At 58.2% G+C, this 21665-nt stretch overlaps 1 protein-coding gene across 2 annotated transcripts in view; it reads left to right on the top strand.

The window, feature by feature from the left end:
- The window catches only part of AJAP1 (adherens junctions associated protein 1), a 67197-nt gene extending 45780 nt beyond the window's left edge, over nt 1-21417 (top strand). The window contains exons 3-6 of one of the 2 annotated variants that reach the window (XM_064525393.1): nt 3612-3699; nt 7074-7316; nt 9237-9367; nt 14716-21417. In XM_064525393.1, the coding sequence (XP_064381463.1) occupies nt 3612-3699; nt 7074-7316; nt 9237-9309 (404 nt within the window). In that variant the 3' untranslated portion in view covers nt 9310-9367; nt 14716-21417. The remainder of the gene's footprint in view (nt 1-3611; nt 3700-7073; nt 7317-9236; nt 9368-14715) is intronic. The other variant, XM_064525394.1, reaches the window with a different exon arrangement.
- Nucleotides 21418-21665: the final 248 nt, after the last annotated feature.

Here is a 21665-nt window from a genome sequence, read left to right as displayed (position 1 = left end):
GCGTCCTCCAGAGGAGCCTTGTCACAGCTTGTTTGAGCCAGTTGCAATGCGACTGGGCGTAAAGGAAGGAAATGGGTCATTTGCAAAATAGGTGCTTGAGTCGAGGGAGAGAAATAGCCCTGACTCATCGCGGTGTCGCTGCCCTGCCCGCGAGCGGGGGCTGGCGAGCGGCCGTCTGTCCGTCCCTGGGGAGGAAGCGCCGCTTTCGCGACGGCAGGGAAAAGAGGAAAAAACCCAAAACGTACGTTTTTCTCAACGTTCTCCATCTCCAGGCGTTTTGGTGAGGAGCTGCTGCTGCTGGGCCCCGGCCGTCGCTGGCGTGCCTGAACGACCGTGGCTGCGGCTCCTCCGCCTTGCTGGCGGGGGGTTTTGCTAGGATCAGAGGAGGCCGGTGTGCGAGAAGCGCTGGCCGAAGGAAGCCGTCGCCCTGCGTTCCTGCCTCTGTAAAAGTCCGGCCCTACCAGCCGCGTCTGCGACGTCTGCCAGCTTCCTTCCGTCCCTTTGAGCCACGTCCCAGCCCTCCAACATCCACGGGGACGCGTGCTCTTCCCTCAGGCTCCTTCCCCAGCTCTCCCCCACGTCCTCCGGCAAAGCGGGGCGAGAACCGGAAAACGCCCGGTGCGCGCCTCCTCCAGCAGCCCTCTGCTTGCGTTTCGGAGGGGTTTGTCGTTCCGCTCTCGTTTTCGCCGTTCGTTAAAACGGCAGCTCTTGGCTCGTGGCATGTTCGGAGCGCGAAGGCGTTCGTCCCCCCGCGATTACCCTGTGTTGCGCATAACGAGACAACAGCAACAACGACGGCTCCAGGTGTGGGAATTACCCCGTTACATCAGGCTGCAAAACCTGATCCTATTACCGACTGCAACAATACAGCCATCAAGGGGGAAAAGGCCTGACGATTGATTTATGACTTGCTGATCCATCTGTCCCTGGCCGTTTTCCCCGGTATAATTTTTCTTTGTGCTCACGAGAACCTGGTTCTCCATCGCAGAGAGACACAATGTGCAATCAGAGAGAGCACAAAGCGCCGCGCAGTGTGTTGGAATAATAACGCGCGGGCGTCTCTCGAAGCGGCGCTGCGTGGACCGGCGCGTCCCCGGCGTGCCAGACCCCGGCGAGCGGGCGTCCGCGTCCGCTTCCAGCGGAGACCGGTGCTGAGCAGCAAGCGAAGCGCAGGGCGATCCCGGCTCCGGTGTCCGGCGAGGGTCCGTCACCTCACCGAGCTGCTCCCGGGGACCAGGGACCCTCCTCTTCCCGGGGTTACGTGCAGCCCTCGAGGCGGGCGTCAGCTCTTCCCCCCCGGAGCCACCTTTCCGTGGTGGCTCGAGCGCAGGTGTGGGGAAGAGCAGGGGGAGAGGACTAAGTGCAGCAGTTAAAGCCAGCTGCAGCTCGTGAGATCCTCGCTGAAAGCCGAGGTGCTTCCCGCCCTGGTCCGGTCCTTTGGCAGCTGGGGCGAGCGGGGAGGCAGGTGAGGGCTGCTCGCCCGGCCTCTGCGGCGGAGGCCGCCTCTCCTCTCGGGGCCAGGCTGCTTTTTCACGACCGAGCGGTGGGGTGGAAAGGAGACGGAGAGCCTAGACCCAGCGACCGGTTCCGTCGTGGGCCGCAGCAACGGATAATTTTTCTCCCAAGAAAGGCCCTGCCCGGAAACAACCTTCAGAGGAATTTTCCGTTTTGCTTGAAATACTTCATTAGTTTTTGGAGCAGAAAGGTCAGTGTTTTGGGGATTGAGATGGGCTCGGCGTCCCCAGCGTGGGTGATGCTGGCTGAGAGCAGGGGTGCTGGAAAGCCGCGGCCTGAGCGAGCTGCTTCTCCCCTGGATTCCTGCAGCTTGCAGGTAGAAGCCGGACCCCAGCAGCCCTTCCGAGGCTCTGTTTCTCCCCCAGGTTCAAAGTCCAGGCAGTGCAGCAGGAGCTGGGAAGAGAAAGGGTGGGAAGCAAGGAGGCCGTGTTGCCCGGAAAACCGGATTTAAAAATGAGGTTCAGGTTCTCCCTTAGAAACCCTCGCAGCCCCATTGCGTTGCTTTCGGTGCACGGACATGGCTGTGAATCACAGCGGGAGGGAGGGAGGAAAGTGCTTGCTTTCAGTGATCAGCAAGAGTTTTCCGATTGCCCAGACTGATTGCCGGGCGATCGCTCCCCTCTCTTTGCGACCGATCCCTCGGAGCGGCTCCCTTCCCGGCGCACGCTCCGGGAGGCGTTTTCTGGAGCCGGCTGCTCCCGGTGGCTTTTGCCTGCGCTTGTGACGCCGCTCACAAGCCACCTTGGAGGGGGCCGGGGAGCAAAGGTTTCCTCGCAAGCCGTCGTTGCCCGGGCACTTGGCAGCGAACGTGTTGGTGAGTCAGACTAGTTGAAGGCGACCTCGGTTTTATTATATTAAACTGTCAAGACTCGCACCTTGGAGCGCTTGATTTGTGCCTGGGGTGCATCCTGGCAGGAAGGTCTGCGCCGCTTCCTGGGAAGATGCCGCTCCTCGCCGGCGCCGTTTCTGTGCTCTGCCCGGCTCGGAGATCCCGCTGCGGAGATCTCTGGAGCGCCGACCCGCAGCTGCCCCGTCCGGCCGCCGCGCGCGGAGCTCGAGGAGCGTCGGCGAGGAGGAGGAGTTAGCGGTGGGGATGCTCAGCAGCGCGAGGCGCAACGTGTGCGTCCGTGGACGGAGCCCCAACCCCTGATATTGCCCCGCGCGGGCACGGGAAGGGGGTTGACCTGGAGGCCGCCGGCTGGGGCGCTCGGCCTCCCCGTCTCGGTGGAAGCGATTTCCGCGCCGTGCACGCCCACGCGAGCAGGGACGTTGTGTGTGCGTTCCCCATGCGTGCACAGGGACACGCACATAACTGCTTGCTCTCCTGTCATGCAAACATTTATTTATTTATTAAAAATATCATCCGTCAGGAGCTGCAACATCTGTTTGTGAAAAATAGCACATCCTTGGGCTGCCGCCAGGAAAATCATTTCATTACAAAATTGCAACTGTAAAGCAGCACAAAAATCACAAACATACTGTACATCGAGATGCTTTTGTTTTCAAACTGCTCATTAGGAGGGATACACGCGCCAAAATTATACCCTGTGTAAGGTGAATTGGCAGAAAATGAGCCCGTCCGACCTCGTAAGCGACTGGCGCTTAGTGCTGTAATTACTGCGCCTGGTTAATCCCGCGCCCGCTGCCGCGCCGTGCCCAAGTTTCCGTTTCCACCCCGGAGGGTACGTGTCTGCGCGCTTCTTCGCTTCTTCCCGCTTAATGCGGGCTGACAAGGAGCATACTTGAGAGGAGAGCAATGAGAAGCTTGGTTTAAAGATTACTTTATATAACGGGAGAGAGAAAATTAAGTTGCTCCTTCCTGACGGCTGCTTGCGGCGCCGCGGGCCGCCCGGGCGAGCCGGGGTGCGGGAGGGCGAGCGAGCGGCGGGGCCCCGCGCTTCCCGGCCCACCGGCAGCGCTCGAAGGCTGCGTGTCTTAGGCGTGCGCCTAACTCGCTTTTTTGTGTCATTCCCAACTTCACCGAAACCCTGACGTTTTACCAAGTATTTCAGTTTGCCGTTTGGGTTTTGCTCGGTGTTATCCTGGATGCCCTCTGTTCCCCATCCCCACTCTCTCTTTGGTTTTTTTCTTCGCAGGTCTGGCGGTTCATCAGATAATCACTATTACAGTGTCCCTCATCATGGTCATAGCGGCTCTGATAACAACTCTTGTCTTAAAGAATTGGTAAGGTCCGTTGTCGCTGTGTTTGGCCTGCGTGGTGGGGATGCTGGAGCGCGTGCAAGGGGGGCGGTTGGGGGACGGGCGTGCGGAAGGCGGTGCCTTTGCAGCCCTGTAGCATCAGCCCGGGCGGCGGGCGGAGGGCGTTTCAGCAGCAAACGGGCTTCTTACGCTGAAACTTCCAGAGGAGGCAAACGAGCCCGAGTCCCAGCCGCTGCCCAGACTCGCGCTTCGCCCGTGCCCCGGGCTGCCTCTGCCCCCTCTCCCTGCGCTTTGCGATTCCAGTGACCAGCCCAAAGTCTCGGCAGCGACGTCATCTGCTGAGGTCAAAATAATGTATTCTGCTGCAGTGGATTTCCTGCGAGGGTAATGAGACCTGCCCTGAGCTAAATGCCTTTTCCTCTGCCTCCTTGCTGGTGCTCTGAGTGGCTGTCTGGATCCAAGCTGCTCCTTAAAACACAAATCTGGCTCAGCCTCGAATAATTATACTTGCTGACCTTTCCTCCGGCTCCAGAGATTGAAACGCGTCTTCTGAGCCCCTCGGTTGCAGCCGGTTGCAAGTGCGCCCCGTCCCCTGGAGAGCTCACGCGGTCCCCTTGCTTAATTTGCTCTCATTTATCCTCTTAATGTCGGCTGTGCATATGGTAAAATAGGTTAGCTCTTCGCTTCAGGCGCTCGTGACTTTACCTATTTTCCCAGAGAAACTGGCCTACTTCGAGGTCGGCACTGCGGGCTGTAGGAACGCTGTCGCACCCCCGGGACGGTCGGCGGGGCTGCGGCACGGCCCGGCTCCCCGGCCCGGTGCTTTGGCCTCCGGCGCACGGGCAGCCTCCTCCCAGCGATGCTCTCCAGGAGCCTCCAGGCCCGGCTGTCTTGTGCCGTCCTTGGCCCACGTGAGCCCGCTGCTCTCCGCAGGTGCTGCCTGAAATCGGTTCCTTAAACTCACTCTCTCGTATGGGATGGTCCCATTTAAGTTAAAGACGGTGGCAGGGATGAGCAGCTCGATTGTCATTCGTGCCTGCCAGCCGCTTCGGTTGCGCACGGATGAAAGGGGTGGCAACGCTGCTGAGCAGCCTTGGAGATTGTCCCGGTCTGCAGGTGAGCGTCACCTGCCACACTCGGGTCACCGCTCTTCAGAGCGGCTCTGCGGTCCCCGTTCCGTGACACGAAGGTTAGAAAGCGGCCGCCGAGGTGTGCGGGAGAGCAGCTTTTGAATGACGGACGCTTATCACGGTCGGCTACTTCTTTTAATTGGGGAACGAGCAGAAGTGCCAGGAGAATTTCCAATGTTCCTGACAAATCTGGGACTGAGAAGAGAAAGCTGTGAAAAATGTCATGTTTTCCTGCAGGTTGGACTGGATTTGCTTTACTAAGCTTCCCTAAGCACAGCAGTATTTCAGTGAAAGAGCACCAAAACATTTCATAAAACACTTCTGTAGGTTTTTTTCCCCTCTTAGCAGAGGCCAGAAACAGCACGTACCATTTATCTGGCCAGCCGCAGCATAGCAGAACGGCTCGACTAACCGAATACTGAAGCCAAAAGCAAAAAAAACCCCAAACAAAATTCCCGTGATCAGCGCAGTGTGCAGAACAGAAACTGTTGACAATAAGTAAAATTGCGAGATTGCCGGAGAAATGTGCAGGCAACTGCATCAGCACTCGGATGTGTCACGAGCAGAAGGAGAGCACCGTGGTGGATTCGCTCAGCTCTAGTATTTACCAAGCCGTGCTTTGTCTCTTCACGTCCGACAGCCGGTACCAGCACGGCTTGGAGACGGGCAGGGGAGAGCTGCAGGCCGACCCAGAGGACGCTCTTGGTCTTTGGCTCCAAGTGGGACGCGGTCTCTGCCTCCGAAATTTCAGCAGGGCCCTTCCCGCCCTGGGAGGGTGGCTGAGCGGCGGCTGCGTGCAGCGGGAATGTGCTTGCTATTCTGTCTGCACATCGGCAATTTTGGGAGCTGGTGATCGTTCCGGTAGCTGTCTCTCTAGGTTGGATCGGTCGGCGCAAACGAAGCTGCGTCCCGTTGCTCGGTGGCAACGCCGGTCCCCGGCGCCGGGGCCTCGTGCTCGCGGCCCTTTACCGCGTTGCTGGCTGGGAGATGGAAAACCGCCCAGCTGCCGCCGGCCCGCGGATTTGCCGTCTTCCCACATTCCGCTTAAATACTGTGATAAGCCCTTTTGCGGGCCTGTTTGGTGAAAAGCGAGATTTTAGTGAAAGGCACGTGTTCCCTTTTCCAAGCCTGTGGCTGGTTAAGGAGACGCGAAACGGGGCGGCCAGGAGGACGATGACCAGGAGCTTCGGTGGCGGCTGCAGGGAAACGGGGCATCGGGCGGCATCGCTTCCGCATCGTTCCTCCCGGCTGGTGCTTTCCTTGTTTTATAAACCGGAACGTCGGTGACCGTACCAAAACTGGATCTTCTGTGACCGGGAGGTCTTACTTGAACCTTCGGAGTCAGCGAAGGACCCTGCGAGCAGGGCTTCGGCTTTACCAGGCCTCCACCTCCAAATGGATTGCGGCTCTTTGTCTTTCCAACGCCACTGGAGCAGCTCAAACGATCGGGGAGAAGGAATATTCCCACCTCTCCCCAGCTGTCGTGTCCTCTGGGAATTAATAAACTAAAGTGATGGAGATTATTCCTGACGGCCCACAAACTCCAAACAGCGTTTGCACGCTGGAAGCTGCCCAAGGACGCTCCGGGAAGGAGCCCCCCGTGCTCGACCCGTCCCGCACACATTTTCCCAAAGCTTTCGCTCCCGGCCGCTGCTTGAGCCAGGGCTCTGGGTTTAGCTGCCCGAGGACCGAGGCGCTCGGGCTGTTTCCCGGGGGCGGAATCGGTGCCCGCCGCTGCTCCGTGCCCTCCCGCTGCGGCCCGGCAGCCCGGCTCGCGTTGCGGTCGCCCGGGGCTCCTGCCGCCGTCTTCCAAAACCTCCCTTACGCAGCTGCTTCTCCCTACGAATCCGCAAATCTTCCTCTCTGCTAAACAGAGGATGTATCTGTAGTGCCAGACAAATTTCTAAAGTTACTTATCCCAATAATTTAAAACCTTGTCATGCCGCCTGAATAGAACGGGTTTAACTTCATTGTTCTCATCTACATTTTTTCATTAAAAAAAGCTTTCATTTCCTGCAGATATAAACGTAAGACTGGCTAAGTAATTCTTCTGGTAGTAAAAAGCTTATGTTTAAAATTTAAATTTGATCATTAAGAAAAATAAACAAAGAGAAGCGACTGCTTGATTGTGGCTGATCTTCCAAAGCGACTGAATTAGAAGCTGATAGCGAGCGATGTATAATTAATGGCCGATAATGCAAGTTCCTCTCTCGAGTGTCAGAGACGCATTCCGTGTCGTGTTTCTCTCTCTTCCCGTTCACGTCTCAGTTGTGTGCAGAGCGGGAACACGAGGCGTAACAGCCACCAACGCAAAATCAATCAGCAGGAGGAGAGCTGCCAGAACCTGACGGACTTCACGCCCGCCCGGGTGCCCAGCAGCCTGGACATATTCACCGCCTACAACGAAACGCTGCAGTGCTCCCACGAGTGCGTCAGGACCCCGGTGCCTGTGTACACGGAGGAGGCGTTGCACTCGCCCGGAGACTATAAAACCACTTTCAATGGAAACAGGTAAGAAGGGCATCCGTCGCGTTTTCCGTGCATCCTTCTAGCTAGAGCTTGGGTGGGTTAAGAAACAGCGTCTCACTGTGTCCTGTGGGTCCCTGGATTCGTTGCCCCCCTCTTCCTTTGGGGGAAATCCCGATTCGTAATAGATACCCAAAGGAAATCCGCCAGCGAAGCGCTTGGCTGAATTGGCTTCCCCGCCTTTTCAAGCCGTGGCGTCCAGCTACCTTCTGAAAACCAGCTGGTCAGTCGAACACGCTGGCGGGCTCGATATTTGGGTTGCTTTGTGCTGATGCGTGGAATTATCCTTGGAATGAGGACAAACGATTAGCCTCTGCCTCGGTGACCGGCAGCTGCGGGCCTGCGCTGCTCCCGCTCGGCAGCGTCGGGCAGCTCCCGTCCTTGCAGCGTCAGCTGCCTTTCCTTGAGCGCGTCCCTTCGAGCCCCGGGAGTGTTTAGCACTGCACATTTTGCAGCTCCCTGCTTCCCCCTCCAGCAAGTAAATCTGCCTCAGATCCATCTCCCAGAGTTTGCGCTGTCTCCTGAGCGGCACCGGAGGAGCTGCTGCGTTGCGAATGAGGGACGTGATTAACGAAGGCTGCGCGAACCAAACGAGCCCTTTGCCTGGCACGAAATAACGATACAGTAATGAGGGGGTATAATAGGAATTGACAGTGTGGTACAAAAAACGCGAGCCGTTGCCCTGGACGTCCCTCGTCCGCAAGGAGACGAGACGGATGGAGGACGGTAAGTGGCCTCTGCCCAGGCCGAGCGCGGGGCCACCGGCGTTGGGCTGGGCGCCCGCTGCACGGGGCCAGCGCTTTGCCGGGGGGCTTCGGCTCGGCTCCCCTCGAGGAGGGGCGTTTCGCTGGTGATTGCTGCAGAGATTTACCGGTATTGCTGCACACAGTAAATGTGTGTTTGCTGTTAAATCTACAGAAACCGGGACTGTTTGGAGGGGAAAACACAGCAGCTGCTTCTTGCAGCGTACAACCTGGTTGGCGTTTGACGTGTTTGCCACCCAAGGTTGTTGCCTCGCTGCACGAAGGACAGAAGCCTGAAAGTCAACACCTTCATAAATGTCTCTTAACTATCTTCTTCTCTTTGTGCGTGAAGTTTTGCTAGCTTGCATATTCTGGGGTTCCCTCAGGTTTGGAAGGCAGAGAACTGGCGAGGATTTTCAAACCATTTCGTTGAACGTACGTGCGTGTGAATTCGGGCGTGAACCCCAGCCAACCAATGCGGGGACCCAAAAGGGGAGAGGTGGTTTCGGTTTCCCGTCCTGTCTCTGCGCCGAGCACCGCCAGCGTCTGCGGCTTGCGCTGCGGAGATGCTGGTTGCTGGCACAGGAGCATTGGTTGGAAAGGGTTCACTGCTTTCTCTGTCTCAAGGTAATGCTTTTGGGGAGATTATTGGCCTCCAGCGTTTCCACGAAGCCCGGCGCAGCCGGATGCAGCTCTGCGCTGGTTTGCAGAGCGAGCGGTGCAGACGGCCTCGCCGGGCGTCCAGCCGGCCCCTCTGCGGGACCCGCTTCCCCGCGCCGCGGCAGCACGGGGCCACGCTCGTGTTCTGCAGCTGGGAACGGGCGAGCGTCGGGGGGAGGAGGAGGAGGGAGAAAGCGAAGATGCGTTTCTAAGTCAAAGGCCTGTAAAGATTTGGGTTGCGTCCAACATACCCAGACTGATTGGTTTTGTTAAAAGTTACTTTGTTTGCCGGGGTAAAAACATGGGATATTATAGTCGCTCTTTCTCGTCTCTCTGTTTTGTACAGCTGTAGCTTGCAAGGCCAATAAGCCCATTCAAAGCATTATTTTGGAGACTTTTTTTTTTCCACTAAAGAAGCTGATTTTTGCCGCAGGCCTGTCTAGGCTTGCTTGTTGTGTGTTACGTACCGGCACATGCAAGCCCCTTTTTCTGCTCGCTGCAGACCCTCTTCTTCTGATCGGCATCTTATTCCTGTGGCCTTTGTGTCTGAGAAATGGTTTGAAATCTCCTGCTGACTGGCCGAAGCCTGTTTTCCACCCGGGGGCAGGGCAGACGCCACGTGGCTGTTTCCTGGTACGTACCGCTCTTACGAGATTTCTACGCGATTACCCCCCGCTTCCTAGCCGGGAACATCCCCGTGCGCAGCGAGGCCTTGCCCATCCCTGTGTTGCCTGTGTGATGCTAACCGCTGCAGTGATTCTTTCTTTAAGGCGTTTGACCCGACCGAGGTGCCGCATCCAGCCGCTGGTAACCGTCCGTCTTCCGCCGTAAAGGGGAGGCTGGGTGCAAAAATGACTCCTCCGTGAAGGCGAGTTAGAGATGGGCCTGAACTGGAAGTCAGAAACGTAGGGGCATGTGGACGTCGGGGAGCGGCGGGTCCCTTGAGCCCCTGGGCTTCAGGTGGTCGGGCTTGAACTTCTGGAATTAATGCATCGAGCTTTCTGTTCCAGCCCAGCTCTAAACCCCTTCTGCTTTCAGCAAACGACGATAATTCCAGTGCTGTAAAACGGCCTCACTTTTCACTAAGCTCCCGTTGCGTGGCGGACAGTCCGCCCCGTTGCGGGCTCCCGCGTCCCGGGTGCTCGCTTCACCGATGCCCCGAAGCTCCTCCGGGGGTTTCGCGGTGACCGGCATTCCCAGGCAGTGACCGGCATTCCCAGGCGGTGACCGGCATTGCCGCGCTGCCGGGGCAGCCGTCCTCCTCCTCCACCCGCGCCCTCTCTGCTCTGCGGGGAACCGGGGCAGCTCCCGTGTGCAGCCGGCAGCAGTCTGGGGTCGCAGCCTGGACGCTGCTGCGACCAAGCCGGCGCAAAAGTAGTTCCAGCAAGCTTTTTTCCTCCGCTTTGCTGTTTGGGGACATTTGTTGGGTTTTTGAGTTAGTCTGAGCCATTTTCTCCTCCTCGTCCCTCTTTGGCAGGTGCCGTTGCAGACAGCGATGGCAGAAAAAGCGCTTAGGGTGAACTCTGTGGCATTTTACCGTAGGGCAGCGATGCCGGTTTGAGCCACGTGCTCAGGTAAATTAATTGGCCTGTCCCAAGTCCCTGCTGTAATGAATCACGTATTCAGTGTAAATGAAATTTCCAGCCTTCCCTGGCTGCAGCCTCCTCGGGATCGCCTGCTCGACGTGATGCTCAGCTGTCGCGTCCAGAAGCGTAATTAGACGAGGACGGAGAGGGAATGAAAGGCGGGCGGCGGGCGCGGTGCTGCGGCTCGGCTGCGTCCGGGCCGGCCGCGAGACGAGCGTCTCTCTAAGCGCTGCGTCGGGCCGAACGGGCCGGAAAGCGGGTTTTTAGCAGCCTTTTGGCTGGGGTCTTTGTCCAGGGCGGTGTCGCGGGCGCAGTCGCGGAAACCGGGAGCGACCCCGCTTCGGTCATCCGCCGCGGCAGGCGAGCGGGAGCCTCTCCGGCCGCAGGAGTTTCGCTTTCCTTTTGGAAAAACCTCGGTACCGGTCGGAGCTGGATGGGCGCGGGGCTTTTCCGTAGCGTTTCCGAACCCCCGGCCGCTTTGGACCCTCGGGCTTTGTGGTCGGGGCCTGGCCCGCGCCGCGGCACCGGAGCGGAGAGGGAGCTCGGCGGTTCTCGCGTCCGAAGCGGAGGTGAGAGCAGAAATGCCTCGAGATGCTGCCGCTGCGGGAAGCCTGGGAACGGCCCGCTGCTTTCGGAGGTCCTGTCAGATCCCGTGCTGGAGACCGAGGCCCTGCTCGTTTCAGTGCAGGTTTTTAATAGCCAAAAGCAGGTCCATCATGCTTTATTAAATCCTTGAAATTCGCATTGCCCCGTGTTTGTGGAACCCAGCAACGTGCATTGACGTGCTCTGGAAAAAACTATGAAAATTGTACCTGGAGCATTAACGCCGTACTAGTGTTTCCATTATTTATAAAGTTCTGGAAGCCGATGGTTGGCTTCATTAATATTAATAAAATAAGAGAACTCCACAGGACTTCTCTGCATGCGCGTGTGAGCCCACACGTGCACGTGTGTGCTCACCCCTGGAGAGCCGCCCCGGGAGCTTGGCCCTCTCCGCGGGCTCGCGGTCACTCGTGGGAAGAACCGCAAATCGTATCGGCCTGAGCACCGGCAAGGTCCTTCCTCGGAAGGGCTCAGAGCACTTTACAAGCGTTAATTGACGGCACTTCACAGCTCTTAGCTTTCTAATAAGCAGATGAGCACTACCAGGCTTGAGGATTCGGAGCCCGAGGCGCAAGACGGATTATTTGGCCAGGGACAGAGGTGGCCGGGTCGGAAAGAGCGCAGAGATTTTGAGTAGGTGGGCGCCGGGAGGCTGCTTTGCCTTTGACGTAGACTTTACACGTTTTGGTCCGGCAGCGCCAGTTCGGAGTGACGCGGCTGCTGAGCCCCCGCTACCTGAACGGCGGCTGCAGCGTTTAGGCCCCGGTAGCATCGCCCGGCGGAGCTGACCTGAGCCATCGCGCAGAGCAGATGTAAAGCGTGGCACTGTGCAGTAATCTCCCGCTTAAAGAGCTGCAGGCAGCACGGGGGTTTTGCAAGGAAACCTGGTGGAACGCATCTAGTTACATTGCAAACAGATGTCGAAGGTATTTCCCGGGGTCAGATTTGCCCCATGCCAACATAATCTCTGCGAGGGCTTGCGTGACATCTGAGCGGCCCGTGGCGCCGCGCAGCCCTCCGACGGGGGGGTTTCGCTCGCGGAGAACATCTGCTGGCTTTTTGCGGCAGATTTCATCTGCGTGTGCTCAAACCCCCTTGGAGCGCTCGCTCGGAGATGGATGTCACACCTAGGCGCGAGGCAGCGCACCAGCTGCTTTGGCACTGAAAATAGAGATTTCGCCCGCTCGCAGCCGCCTGGCATGCAAATCGAGCAGCAGCGATGCCACCAAACCCACGTCGCAGGTGAACGGTAAAACACCGACTTCAAGCACTTGTACCAGGCAGCCAGCTTAAAAGAGGTTTTAAGAGATTTAACTTAAAATGGAGATTTTGAGAAGCCGAAGCGTCGGTGCCTTCATCGCGATGGATGACGGATGAGATGCGGTGCTGAAGCGGAGGCCGGAGCAGGCACCTTTTGGGCAGCCTAGGGCTGACGTCTCTTCACGTCGCCGCCAGCCGCCCGTGAGTCAGGGCAGCTGGTGATGCCTGGGGGATATTCACAAAGGTTTTGCAAACCAAAAGGAGAAAGAAAAGGTAGAATTTGATGGGGACTTCACTCGGTTCGGTTCTGCTCTGCCCTTAGGCCGGGCTGGAGCACCCGGGAGGCGTGACGCTGTTGGGAGGCTTTTCGGGATTTGAGAAGGCACGGAGGTCCGAAATGGCTTGGACCTGGGACCAGAGCCGCCGTGGCCATTTTGGTTAAATCGCTTGGTGGCTTTTGGGCTTTCCGAACCGAAGTTTAGTGTTTCACGTTATTCCTGTCCATGACCCCGTCTCTCACCCTCTTTGACTTTAAAGGAGGAAAAAAAAAAAAAAAAAAAGAGAGAGATTATGCAGAAATCTGTAAGGTAGATCAAGCGCTGACCTACTTTGCAGAAAGAGGCTATTTGTAACACAATATAAATTTTACATCCTAAATAAATAGTATTCATCCAGAACCATGTAAATGTTCAGCATCAGTTTTAGAGAAGTGGCGATTTGAGATTTTAAAATGCTGCTGGTGCGATAACATTGCTGTGACCCCAGGCTCTGCACGAGGCAGTTAAAATTTACGGTATTGTATGGTAATTCTCTGCTTTGAAAATGGCAGGCAGCTGCTGTCCCCGTTCTGCCGAACAACAGCCAGTGTTTTGTATTAACATGAGCAGATAATGAGTCATCACAAGAAATCCGGGCTTGTGTGGTGAGAACAGCAGCATCCCAAACAGCCCCAGCGCACGAGATGAAGCCTTCTGTAAAATCTGTCTAGCTAATTAAGATTTTGGTGTTTCCGTGGCGGAGAGTAGGCACTGGGTACCTTGCTCGGAAGTGACGTGAAGCGAAAAACCTCAGACACGGAGTAGCTGCATCTCTAAATCATCGTGACCAGCGTGGCCACGGCGTGACTTTGGGTTGCGCCTCAGGACTAACGAACGCAAGCAGGGCTCGAGGCTCGTCCTCTCCCTTCCTTCGCTCCAGGCAGCAGTCCCTGCAGGGACAGCCCTGCCGAATCGAGCGTGGTGCTTGTCCCTTAGAGAAGCATCAATTAGCTTTAGAGATCTAATTAATTAAGACTTCATAACTGCGGGAGATTTTTCTCTCTTTTGTGGCCTTTAGTCTTTCATAGATACCTTTTACTAAGTGTAGCGTTTAGTTACTGCGTGTTCCCGTCTGCTTAAGCCTAGATTAACGCGTGCTTGAAGCAATCGGCTTCAGGTGCTGCAGGTCTCGGGGACGCGCGCCTCCGCGCACGTGGCTGGGTGCCCGCACCCGCGGACGGGGCGTACGTGCACCTCGGGCCGCTCCCGGCTTCGGGCGGCTGCAGGAGGCCCGGGCGCGCAGCTGTGCACATCTGGCCGTCCCGCCGCCCGCGCCGAGGTGCGCAGCGCCCCGCTGATGGGGAGTAATCGTCTTCGCGTGGAGGCTTAAAGGTTGCGCAGGGAGAGATCTTTCCGAAGGCGCCAAACAAACAGCTGAAGAAGAACTTCAATAGGATCCCTGTGTTTGATGCTCAACCAATTCTCCATTGATTTCTTCAGGGCGTTTAACTATAGAAAATCTTGTTAGTACTCGTCATCGTCGTCTCATCTGCCAGAGCACTCGCTGCTCTTAGCCCCAGTATGAAAAGCTCCAGAATTCAAGGATGATCAGAAATAAGTTATGCTTTGAAAAAGGTACCGGGAAGATAAAAGTGTGCAGTAAGGCACACCTAAGCCTCTTAGTCGTTCCCCTGTTCACCAAAAGCGTCCTCTGTATCAACGCAATGGTAGGAAGCTGCATCCCGATTCCAAAGGCTGCCCCAAAACATGGTTCAAAACGAGCTGCACCCAGCCAGGTCTTCTCCAGGGAGGGAGGAGCAGCCGTGGCAGCCCAAAACGCGGGTTTCAGCCCAGGGCCGTCCGCAGCTGTGGCCCGGGGGTGCAGGGGACCTGCGGTCGCTCCCGCGGGCGCCCGGTGCTGCCGCGACCTCCCCGGCAGCCTTCCCGGAGCGCCGGGTTGTCGCGCCGCTGGGCTTCCCGCAAAAGCGGAGCTGCTCCTCCGTTCCCGGAGCTCCGGGGCCCCCGCTCTGGGTCCGCCGGGACGGGTGGCCCCGGCGTCTTCCCCGCGGGAAATTGCAGCCCGACCCCAAAACCGGCGGCTGCGGGTGCCAGGGCTGCCGGCCGGCCGCCTCCGCGGCTCCGCGCTGGGGTCTCCGCCGAGCGCGGCCCCCCGTCCGCAAGCGTGTGCATGACTGCAGCTCTAAAAAACCGATGTGGGTCTTGATGAATTTCCCGGTTATGATGTAATCTTTGTTTTTCTTTTCGTCCTTAACAGGATTCCATTGGTGAACCTGTAAAAAACAATAATACTGGGTTACCTATACCTACCATTTCTGTCTACCAGTAGGAGACTCAGAGAGCAGCGTCCTATGGGCCAAATATATTTTTATAGAAATGAACACGCCTATAGGTAACTGCATTCTTCAAAGAGCGCATATTTTGGAGAAGAGAAAAAATGTGCAAGCAAAGAATCCTGTGAAGGAGGAGGAATCGGAGAAGAAGAAGAGGAGGGAGAAGAGACTGGACGTCTGGAGCTCGGGATACGGACTCTGAATTTGAACCTGTGCCAATAATACCGTTATGTGCCATGTACTGATGCAAAAGACTTCGCGCGAAGCTGAAGCTAAGTCGCTAACACATAGAAACGTTGTAGAGACGGGGTGGGGTGGCATCTCTTCCGACAGAGTCGTTCGTTCTGGCCAATATACATACATATTATAGAGAGAGAGAAAATATATATACACACACAAACACTTTTTGTACTGTAGCAATTTTTGAAGATCTTAAATACTCATTTTTAAAGAAAATGTCATGGGCTAAAAATCTAATTTCTTTAACATGCGTAATATGAACTAGGTGAACTGATGTTTTCTACTTTGGCAGCTTGCCTTTCAAACCTATATGTGTATATATAGATAGACATATATACATATATATATGTGTGTGTGTATGTATAGACATATATATGTATGTATACATTATATATATATATATTTTTTGGAAATAGATTTCCCCTAGCGGATGCTGGGCCGTAGCCACGGAGCGGCGGGGACCCCCTGGGCCGGCGGCGGGGCCGGCGCTCGGCCCGGCTCCCCTCCGGCACCCGGCGCGCGGAGGAGGGCAGCGGCGCGGGCGGCCGCTCGCTCGCGAGCGTCCTGGTTCTCCCGGCTCCGAAAGGACGGGCAGCGGTTTTGGAGGCTGGTCTGAAGCGTGAGCAGGGTGGAGGCGTGTTTGGAACGTAGCTAAAAATACGCGTCTGGGCCACATTCACAAAGTGCATTCCTACCATACAGAAATCACAGAAACAGCCCAATTCAACCCCAGAGGCGACGAGCGGGGAGGGAAGCCGTGAGCTCCGGGCGCTCCCGGGTCCTGCTGTGCCGCTCGCGCATGGGCACTCGCAGCTCTGTCGGTGCTCCCCAAGTCGGGTTCCCGGGCGTCCCGGCTGCGCGGAGCGACTCCTGCTCCGTGCGGACCTGTGTCCTCGGGAAGCGACCGACGGCCTTCTCACGCGGCTTTGTTCCCAGAGTGCAACAAATAGGGGCTTCCCTTCCCAGAAACAGCCACTGTGGCTGCACCGAGGCGGCGCGCACCGCTGCACCGTGCCGTCGCGGGCGGACGCCGTCGCTGCGCCCGAGACCCGCGCCGAGGGTCCCCGTCTCCCGCGGCCAGGTAGGGGCTGCCGGGGCGGGGGTGAGCTTTGGCCACGAGGTTCTGAGCCCTTTTTGGACCGCTGTGTTGCTCGGTGGGTGGAAGGAGATCCTGAGAAGCCGTTTCTTCCCGTTGCTTTAGGGAGCGCTGATGCTCCTCGTGTTTCCGTGTCGTGCCCAGGGCTGGCCGGCACCGGCGGCGAGCGGCGGTAAGCGTTGCTCGGGCCGCGCAGGACTTCCCAGGGCTGATTCGACGCCGGCGCGTCTCCCCGGCCTCCGTCCCGCCTCGCCCAGGGAAGCTCCCGAGCGGCGCTGGCCTCCGTCGCGCCGTGCCGCGGCGGCCGGCGTGCGCGCGGTGGAGGCAACCTCAGCTCGCTCGCCGAAGAGCCGCCGGCTGCTCGGGTGGGTGAAACCAGCGTCCAGAAGCGTCCGTGCCGCTTTGAAGCGTTGCCCCGTGACCGCCGGAGGTGGGTTTTTGGGTACGTTCCAGGGATGGGCTTCTGTTGGCAGCAGCTTTGCTCAGAGACGCGTTGCAGGAGTTAGATGCGGGTCTTTCCCTGGAAGAGGAATTCTGGATGTGAGCGCGTGGATCCGCTAGGAAAGCTTCCTCCGGCTGTCCGAAGCAGGGAGGGGGCCAGGCCGGTCCCCTGCGCCGCGGCCCAAGGCCGGCGCGGTGCCCGGGAGCCTTTCCCTTTGCCCCGGCGCTCTTGGCCAGGCTCTCGACTGGCACGAAAACGTCCTGCGCGCCGTCCGCGGTTACTGGGAGCGTTGAGTAGCATTAGGAAAGGAATCGCAGGTTTCGTGCGCTGGGCAGAGGTGGAGGTTCCCGGGCCGCTGGTGAGGTCTCCGCCGGAAGACGACTGAAACGCGACGTTTTCCCGGGAAGCGTGCCCTGGCTGCTGCAGACGCCGTCCGTCGCTCCGGTCGCCTGGGGTCCAGCCACGGTTGGCATCTGCTGCTTCGAGCGCGTCCCACTCCAAGCCTGGCTTTCCCTGAGCGGGTCGTGCCAAGACACAAGTTGGCGGAAAGATTTCGGGGATTTTTCTTCTCTCGGAAGTCACCTCGTACCTAAAGGAGGGCATCTCCCCCCCCCCCGAAATGATAATATAGCTATACGACAACTATGATTTCGCAGCTTCCTTGTTGTTTTAGTTGAAGCGTCCAGACTGCTTGGTTTATGTGACGTAGCGTCACAGAATCTGCTCAGTGTCAGATAACGCAAAGTTTTTCTGTTACGTTGCTTCAAAGCTCCCTGAGCGGAAAAGACAGGAGAATTGAGACCAAAGTCTTCGAGTTGTTTTTGTAAACTGCCCTTCATAAATGTTAATATTCTGTTGAAGTTATTCAGATATGCATTTCTACTAATCCACTAATTATTCAGCTCCATTTCCTTATCAGAATGAATGTGCAATTAAAAAAACAGTAGAAACTTCTGGTATTATACAGTCACTTGTTTCCGTATTATTTCCTGTCCTTTTCTGGTGGAACCTAGTTTTTGGAAGATGTCCTCCGAAGAAATCTTCCTCGCTAGAGCCGGTTGTTGCCTATGGATTTGAACCAGGCATCTTTGGAGGCGTTGGCAGCCGTGTCCGAGACTTTGACGAAGTCTGAATGACGTTTCGAGTCCTTTCTGCGCGGGGCCGGCAGGTTCCTGTCGGATGCAGCCGGTTTTGTTGCGCGGCAGAACTCGCGGCCTGCGGCAGGGCGACGGCAGAGCTGCGCGGCCCGGGGCCGGGCTCTCCCGGCCGCGTCCGCGTGCCCGAGCCCGCGTCCGTCCTGCCCGCGCTGCTGGCGCGCGGAGGTTTCACGTGCTCGGCAGAGCCGCTTCGCGCCGCAGCAGCGTGCTTCCAAAATGCTCCATTAAAGGCGTAACGTACCACCTTGTTTTGATTACTAATTAATTCTGCTAATCAGCGTTATTATTATTATTATAATTTGGACGTGCGTAGTGCTGATTCCACCCTCGCTTCCGCCGGGAGAAGCCTGGGTAACGCCGGTGCGGTGAGCAGAGTGGAGCAGGGCTGGAGGAGGCGGGAGTTGGCGGCCCCCCAGACCCCCCGCGCGTCCCGGCCCGGGTGCCCGTTCCTCCGCGCGCAGGGACATCGCGCTAACGTCCCCCTTCCCGCGGGCCATGCACCGAGGGCGCGTGTCCCGGGGCCCGGAGCACCGCCAGCAACACCCCGGGACGCGAGCCCCTGCTTGGGCAAGCCCCTAACCCAAAGCCTGCGCGAGCGGTGCGGTTTCTGGGTGACCACGTCAGTGCAGTCCCTCGGTTCAGCGCGGCTTCTGGGTGACCACGTCGGTGCAATCCCTCGGTTCAGCGCGGCTTCTGGGTGACCACGTCGGTGCAATCCCTCGGTTCAACGTGGTTTCTGGGTGACCACGTCTGTGCAGTCCCTCGGTTCAGCGCGGTTGCTGGGTGACCACGTCGGTGCAATCCCTCGGTTCAGCGCGGTTGCTGGGTGACCACGTCGGTGCAATCCCTCGGTTCAGCATATTGGGGCTTTTGTGTTTGACCTGTGTAAACGGTGCAGCCCACGCGATGACTGGTGTTTGCTCCCCCGGTAGTTGAATTTTCCCTCTCCGTTTCGCACCTCTTGCCTCGGCCCCCTTCCAATGTGGAATCGTGTGCTGTGCTTTTCCCACGGATCTTTCTGTTCCTTTGTATCTGCCGGCGGCACCGAGTAGTTCTCGTGGGTATTCCAGTGTAATCTCGATAGCGATTTAACATCATAAAATACATCTCAGCTCCCTCGTTCCCGGCTGTCTGAAGCGTTGTTCTGCGTCTCTGCGTCCGCGGAGCCCGCTGGCGCGTTGGGACCGAGACGCGGCGCGGCGCGGGGGGCGAAGGCGGACGGGGGAGGCCCCGCGCCGCGCGTTGATCCGCCGGCGGGGAGGCCCCGGGGAGGCCGGGCAGCGGAGAGGAGATGGGGGGGGGGTGCGCGCGTTTGGGAGGAGGCAGTCGAGTACCTTTGGCCTCGGACGGCTCGAGCGGACCTCGGACGGCAGGAATTACGTGAGCTTTGCGCGCAATCCGCCAAAGGACGCACGCACGCGGGCGCCGAGCGACTGGCCGGCGCCGAAGTGGAGCAGACGTACATGCACAATCTTCCCTCGGTTGTGAGGACCAACAGCACTTGCACTTTATCGGAGGAGCCCCCGCGTCCCTGCGCGCGCCAAGCGCAGCGGAGAGAGGAGCCGCTGCCGGCGGGGAGGCACGGAGACGGACGAACCGGAGCTCCAGGTACGGATCGACAAGGCAGGACTGCAGCATCCCAGTGTATCTTACGGTAAATAAAAGTGAACTGTGTTTCCTTCATTCCCCGCTATTGATGGAAGCCAGAAATCCAGAAGTACGGAGTCACATTTTAGTGCGGCAGATCTATCCGGCACTGGGGGAAACGAGCAGCCGTGAATCTGCAGGCACGTCCTCCCGTCTAGGTTTGCCGCGTTCCTGCCCTCGGAGGTCTTTGGGGTGTAGCAGCAACAGGCGGTCGCGCTGAGCGGGCTGTTCTGCTCGGGCTGCCTGATCCGCGCAGAGGCCACGCGCCGCTGCAAGGTCCCGCGGCGGAGTTGGGGGTCGGCGTTTGTGCGAACAGGGGAACACGCAAAAAGGCACCGTATGGAATCGAGAGGCTCAAGGGCCCTCGCGCAGTTGTGCTGCCACCGCAACAGGGCTGCGCGTGCTCTTGGGTTCCCGTTCGGGGTTTTATATGCAAAAGCTGGAGCTTCCCGCTGCGAGACGGCTTGCGGCGTGCCGGCTGCGGGGGCCGCGGCACCCGGGCAGGGGCCCGGCACGGACGTGGCAGCCGGGGTCAGGCACAGGCTTCCAGAACTGCCCTCCGAGCAGGCCATCTCCTTCAAACCGGAGGCTTCTTCCCGATCCGTTCTGGATCCCGCGTCCGCCGCCGTGCCCCGCGCGCCGTCTCGCTCGTGGCTCCCGGCAGGGCGGGCGGCTCGGGAAGGGCCCTCGCCGCGCTGCCCTGCCGCCAAAGGGGCTCCGGAGCTCCCGGGGCGAGCGGCCGCGCCGCGGGGCCCAACTGCGCTCTGCTTCCCGCGGGCGGCCGGCGGGATCCCCTGCTTTCACCCCGGAGTTCCTGCGAGCCGGGAATGCCCGGAGGCAGGACGTGCCCGGAGCGTCGCTGCGGAGGCGGCAGGCTTTGCGGGGGGCGAGTGCCCCCCCCAGCAGAGCCGGGATGTCCGGCCGCCGCTCCAAGCCGGGAATTCCCAGCAGCAACCCTGAAAATGGGCGTAAGGGCAGAAAGGGTGTCGCAGCGATGGATTTCAGGTTACCTCTTCTCCATCGGCAGCTCGTTGGGAAAGACGGTAATTCAGCCAGAGTGGTAGTTAAATAGTAGATATTCTACACATATTATATATTTTGTAAAAAAAAACAAAAAAAACAGAATAAAAATGCCTATCTAATACTTCAGCCCGCCCGTTTCCGGATGACCGCGGTTGGAGTTTTCGTTGAACCGAGTGTGAAACCTGTAGGTGATTTTGGAAACCAGCGAGCAGTCCCTCGCCGTCACCGCCGCACGGGTCCAGCCCGGCTCCGGCTCCAGCTCCGGCTCCCCGCGGCGCTCGTCCCGGGGAACGCGCCCGGGAATCACTCCCGGCGTTCGTAGGCACGTTTGTAATAGTGTCACGAGTGGAGATACTACTTGCTGTGAGAACAAGTGTGTGTTGCACAAGCCGTACGCTACAGGCACAGATTTCTGACCCAGATCCTTCTGTTTTAGGTTCGGGGGGCGGGGGGGGGGTTATTTTTTGTTGCTAGGACATGTACAGTGAAGTTTACGATTTATTTTTATTTTGCCAAAAAGCATTTTCTAACATACGACGGCTTTTCCTTTGTGCCCGGTGTTGCACCGCCGCGTGCTCCTTCGCTTCCCTGGGAGAAGCCTGTCCGGCGGCGCGGCCGGGTGTGCGTTCGTGTGTGCACCGCCGTGCGCTGGCGCGTGCCCGCGCAGCTGTACTTTGCGCACAAGCGCACGCAGGTGCTGCCGACGCGTGCGCGCAGGCAGCGAGCGGACGGCGGACGCGGGAGTCTCCGAGAGGCGGGATGGCTGCAGCGCTTCGGCATCGCCCCGTCCGCCCGCCCGCCCGCCACGGCGTCGCACACCCGCCGGCACGGAGAGGCCGCGGGGGCCGGCTGGCTGCGGGTCCCTACAGGCGAACTCTTCTACTCCAGAGTGGTTTTAATTTGTCTCTGTACTTTGAAGCTGTGTCTTTGGAAAGCACTGTAAATGCGACCCCGTACCGGTTTCCCTGTGTATATTTAGTACTCTGATGTTGCTATTAAAACAATATGAGAACAACAAAAAGGAGTTTCACTGGAGGTTCCTGCGCGCGGCCCCTCTGGGAGGGACGGTGGGCGTGCGGTTGTGCTCCGCGGGTGGTTGTGGTTGTGCTTTGCATGCGGTTGTGCTCTGCACGTGTGTGGTTGTGCTTTGCATGCAGTTGTGCTCTGCGCGTGGGTGTGTGGTTGTGCTTTACATGTGGTTGTGGTTGTGCTTTGCATGCGGTTGTGCTCTGCACGTGTGTGTGGTTGTGCTTTGCAGGTGGTTGTGCT

The sequence above is a fragment of the Dromaius novaehollandiae genome, chromosome 24 (genome assembly GCF_036370855.1).
Source record: "Dromaius novaehollandiae isolate bDroNov1 chromosome 24, bDroNov1.hap1, whole genome shotgun sequence".
Taxonomy (NCBI): Eukaryota; Metazoa; Chordata; class Aves; order Casuariiformes; family Dromaiidae; genus Dromaius; species Dromaius novaehollandiae.
The sequence above is the reverse complement of the archived record's forward strand: the minus strand, read 5'-3'. Positions and strand labels throughout refer to the sequence as shown.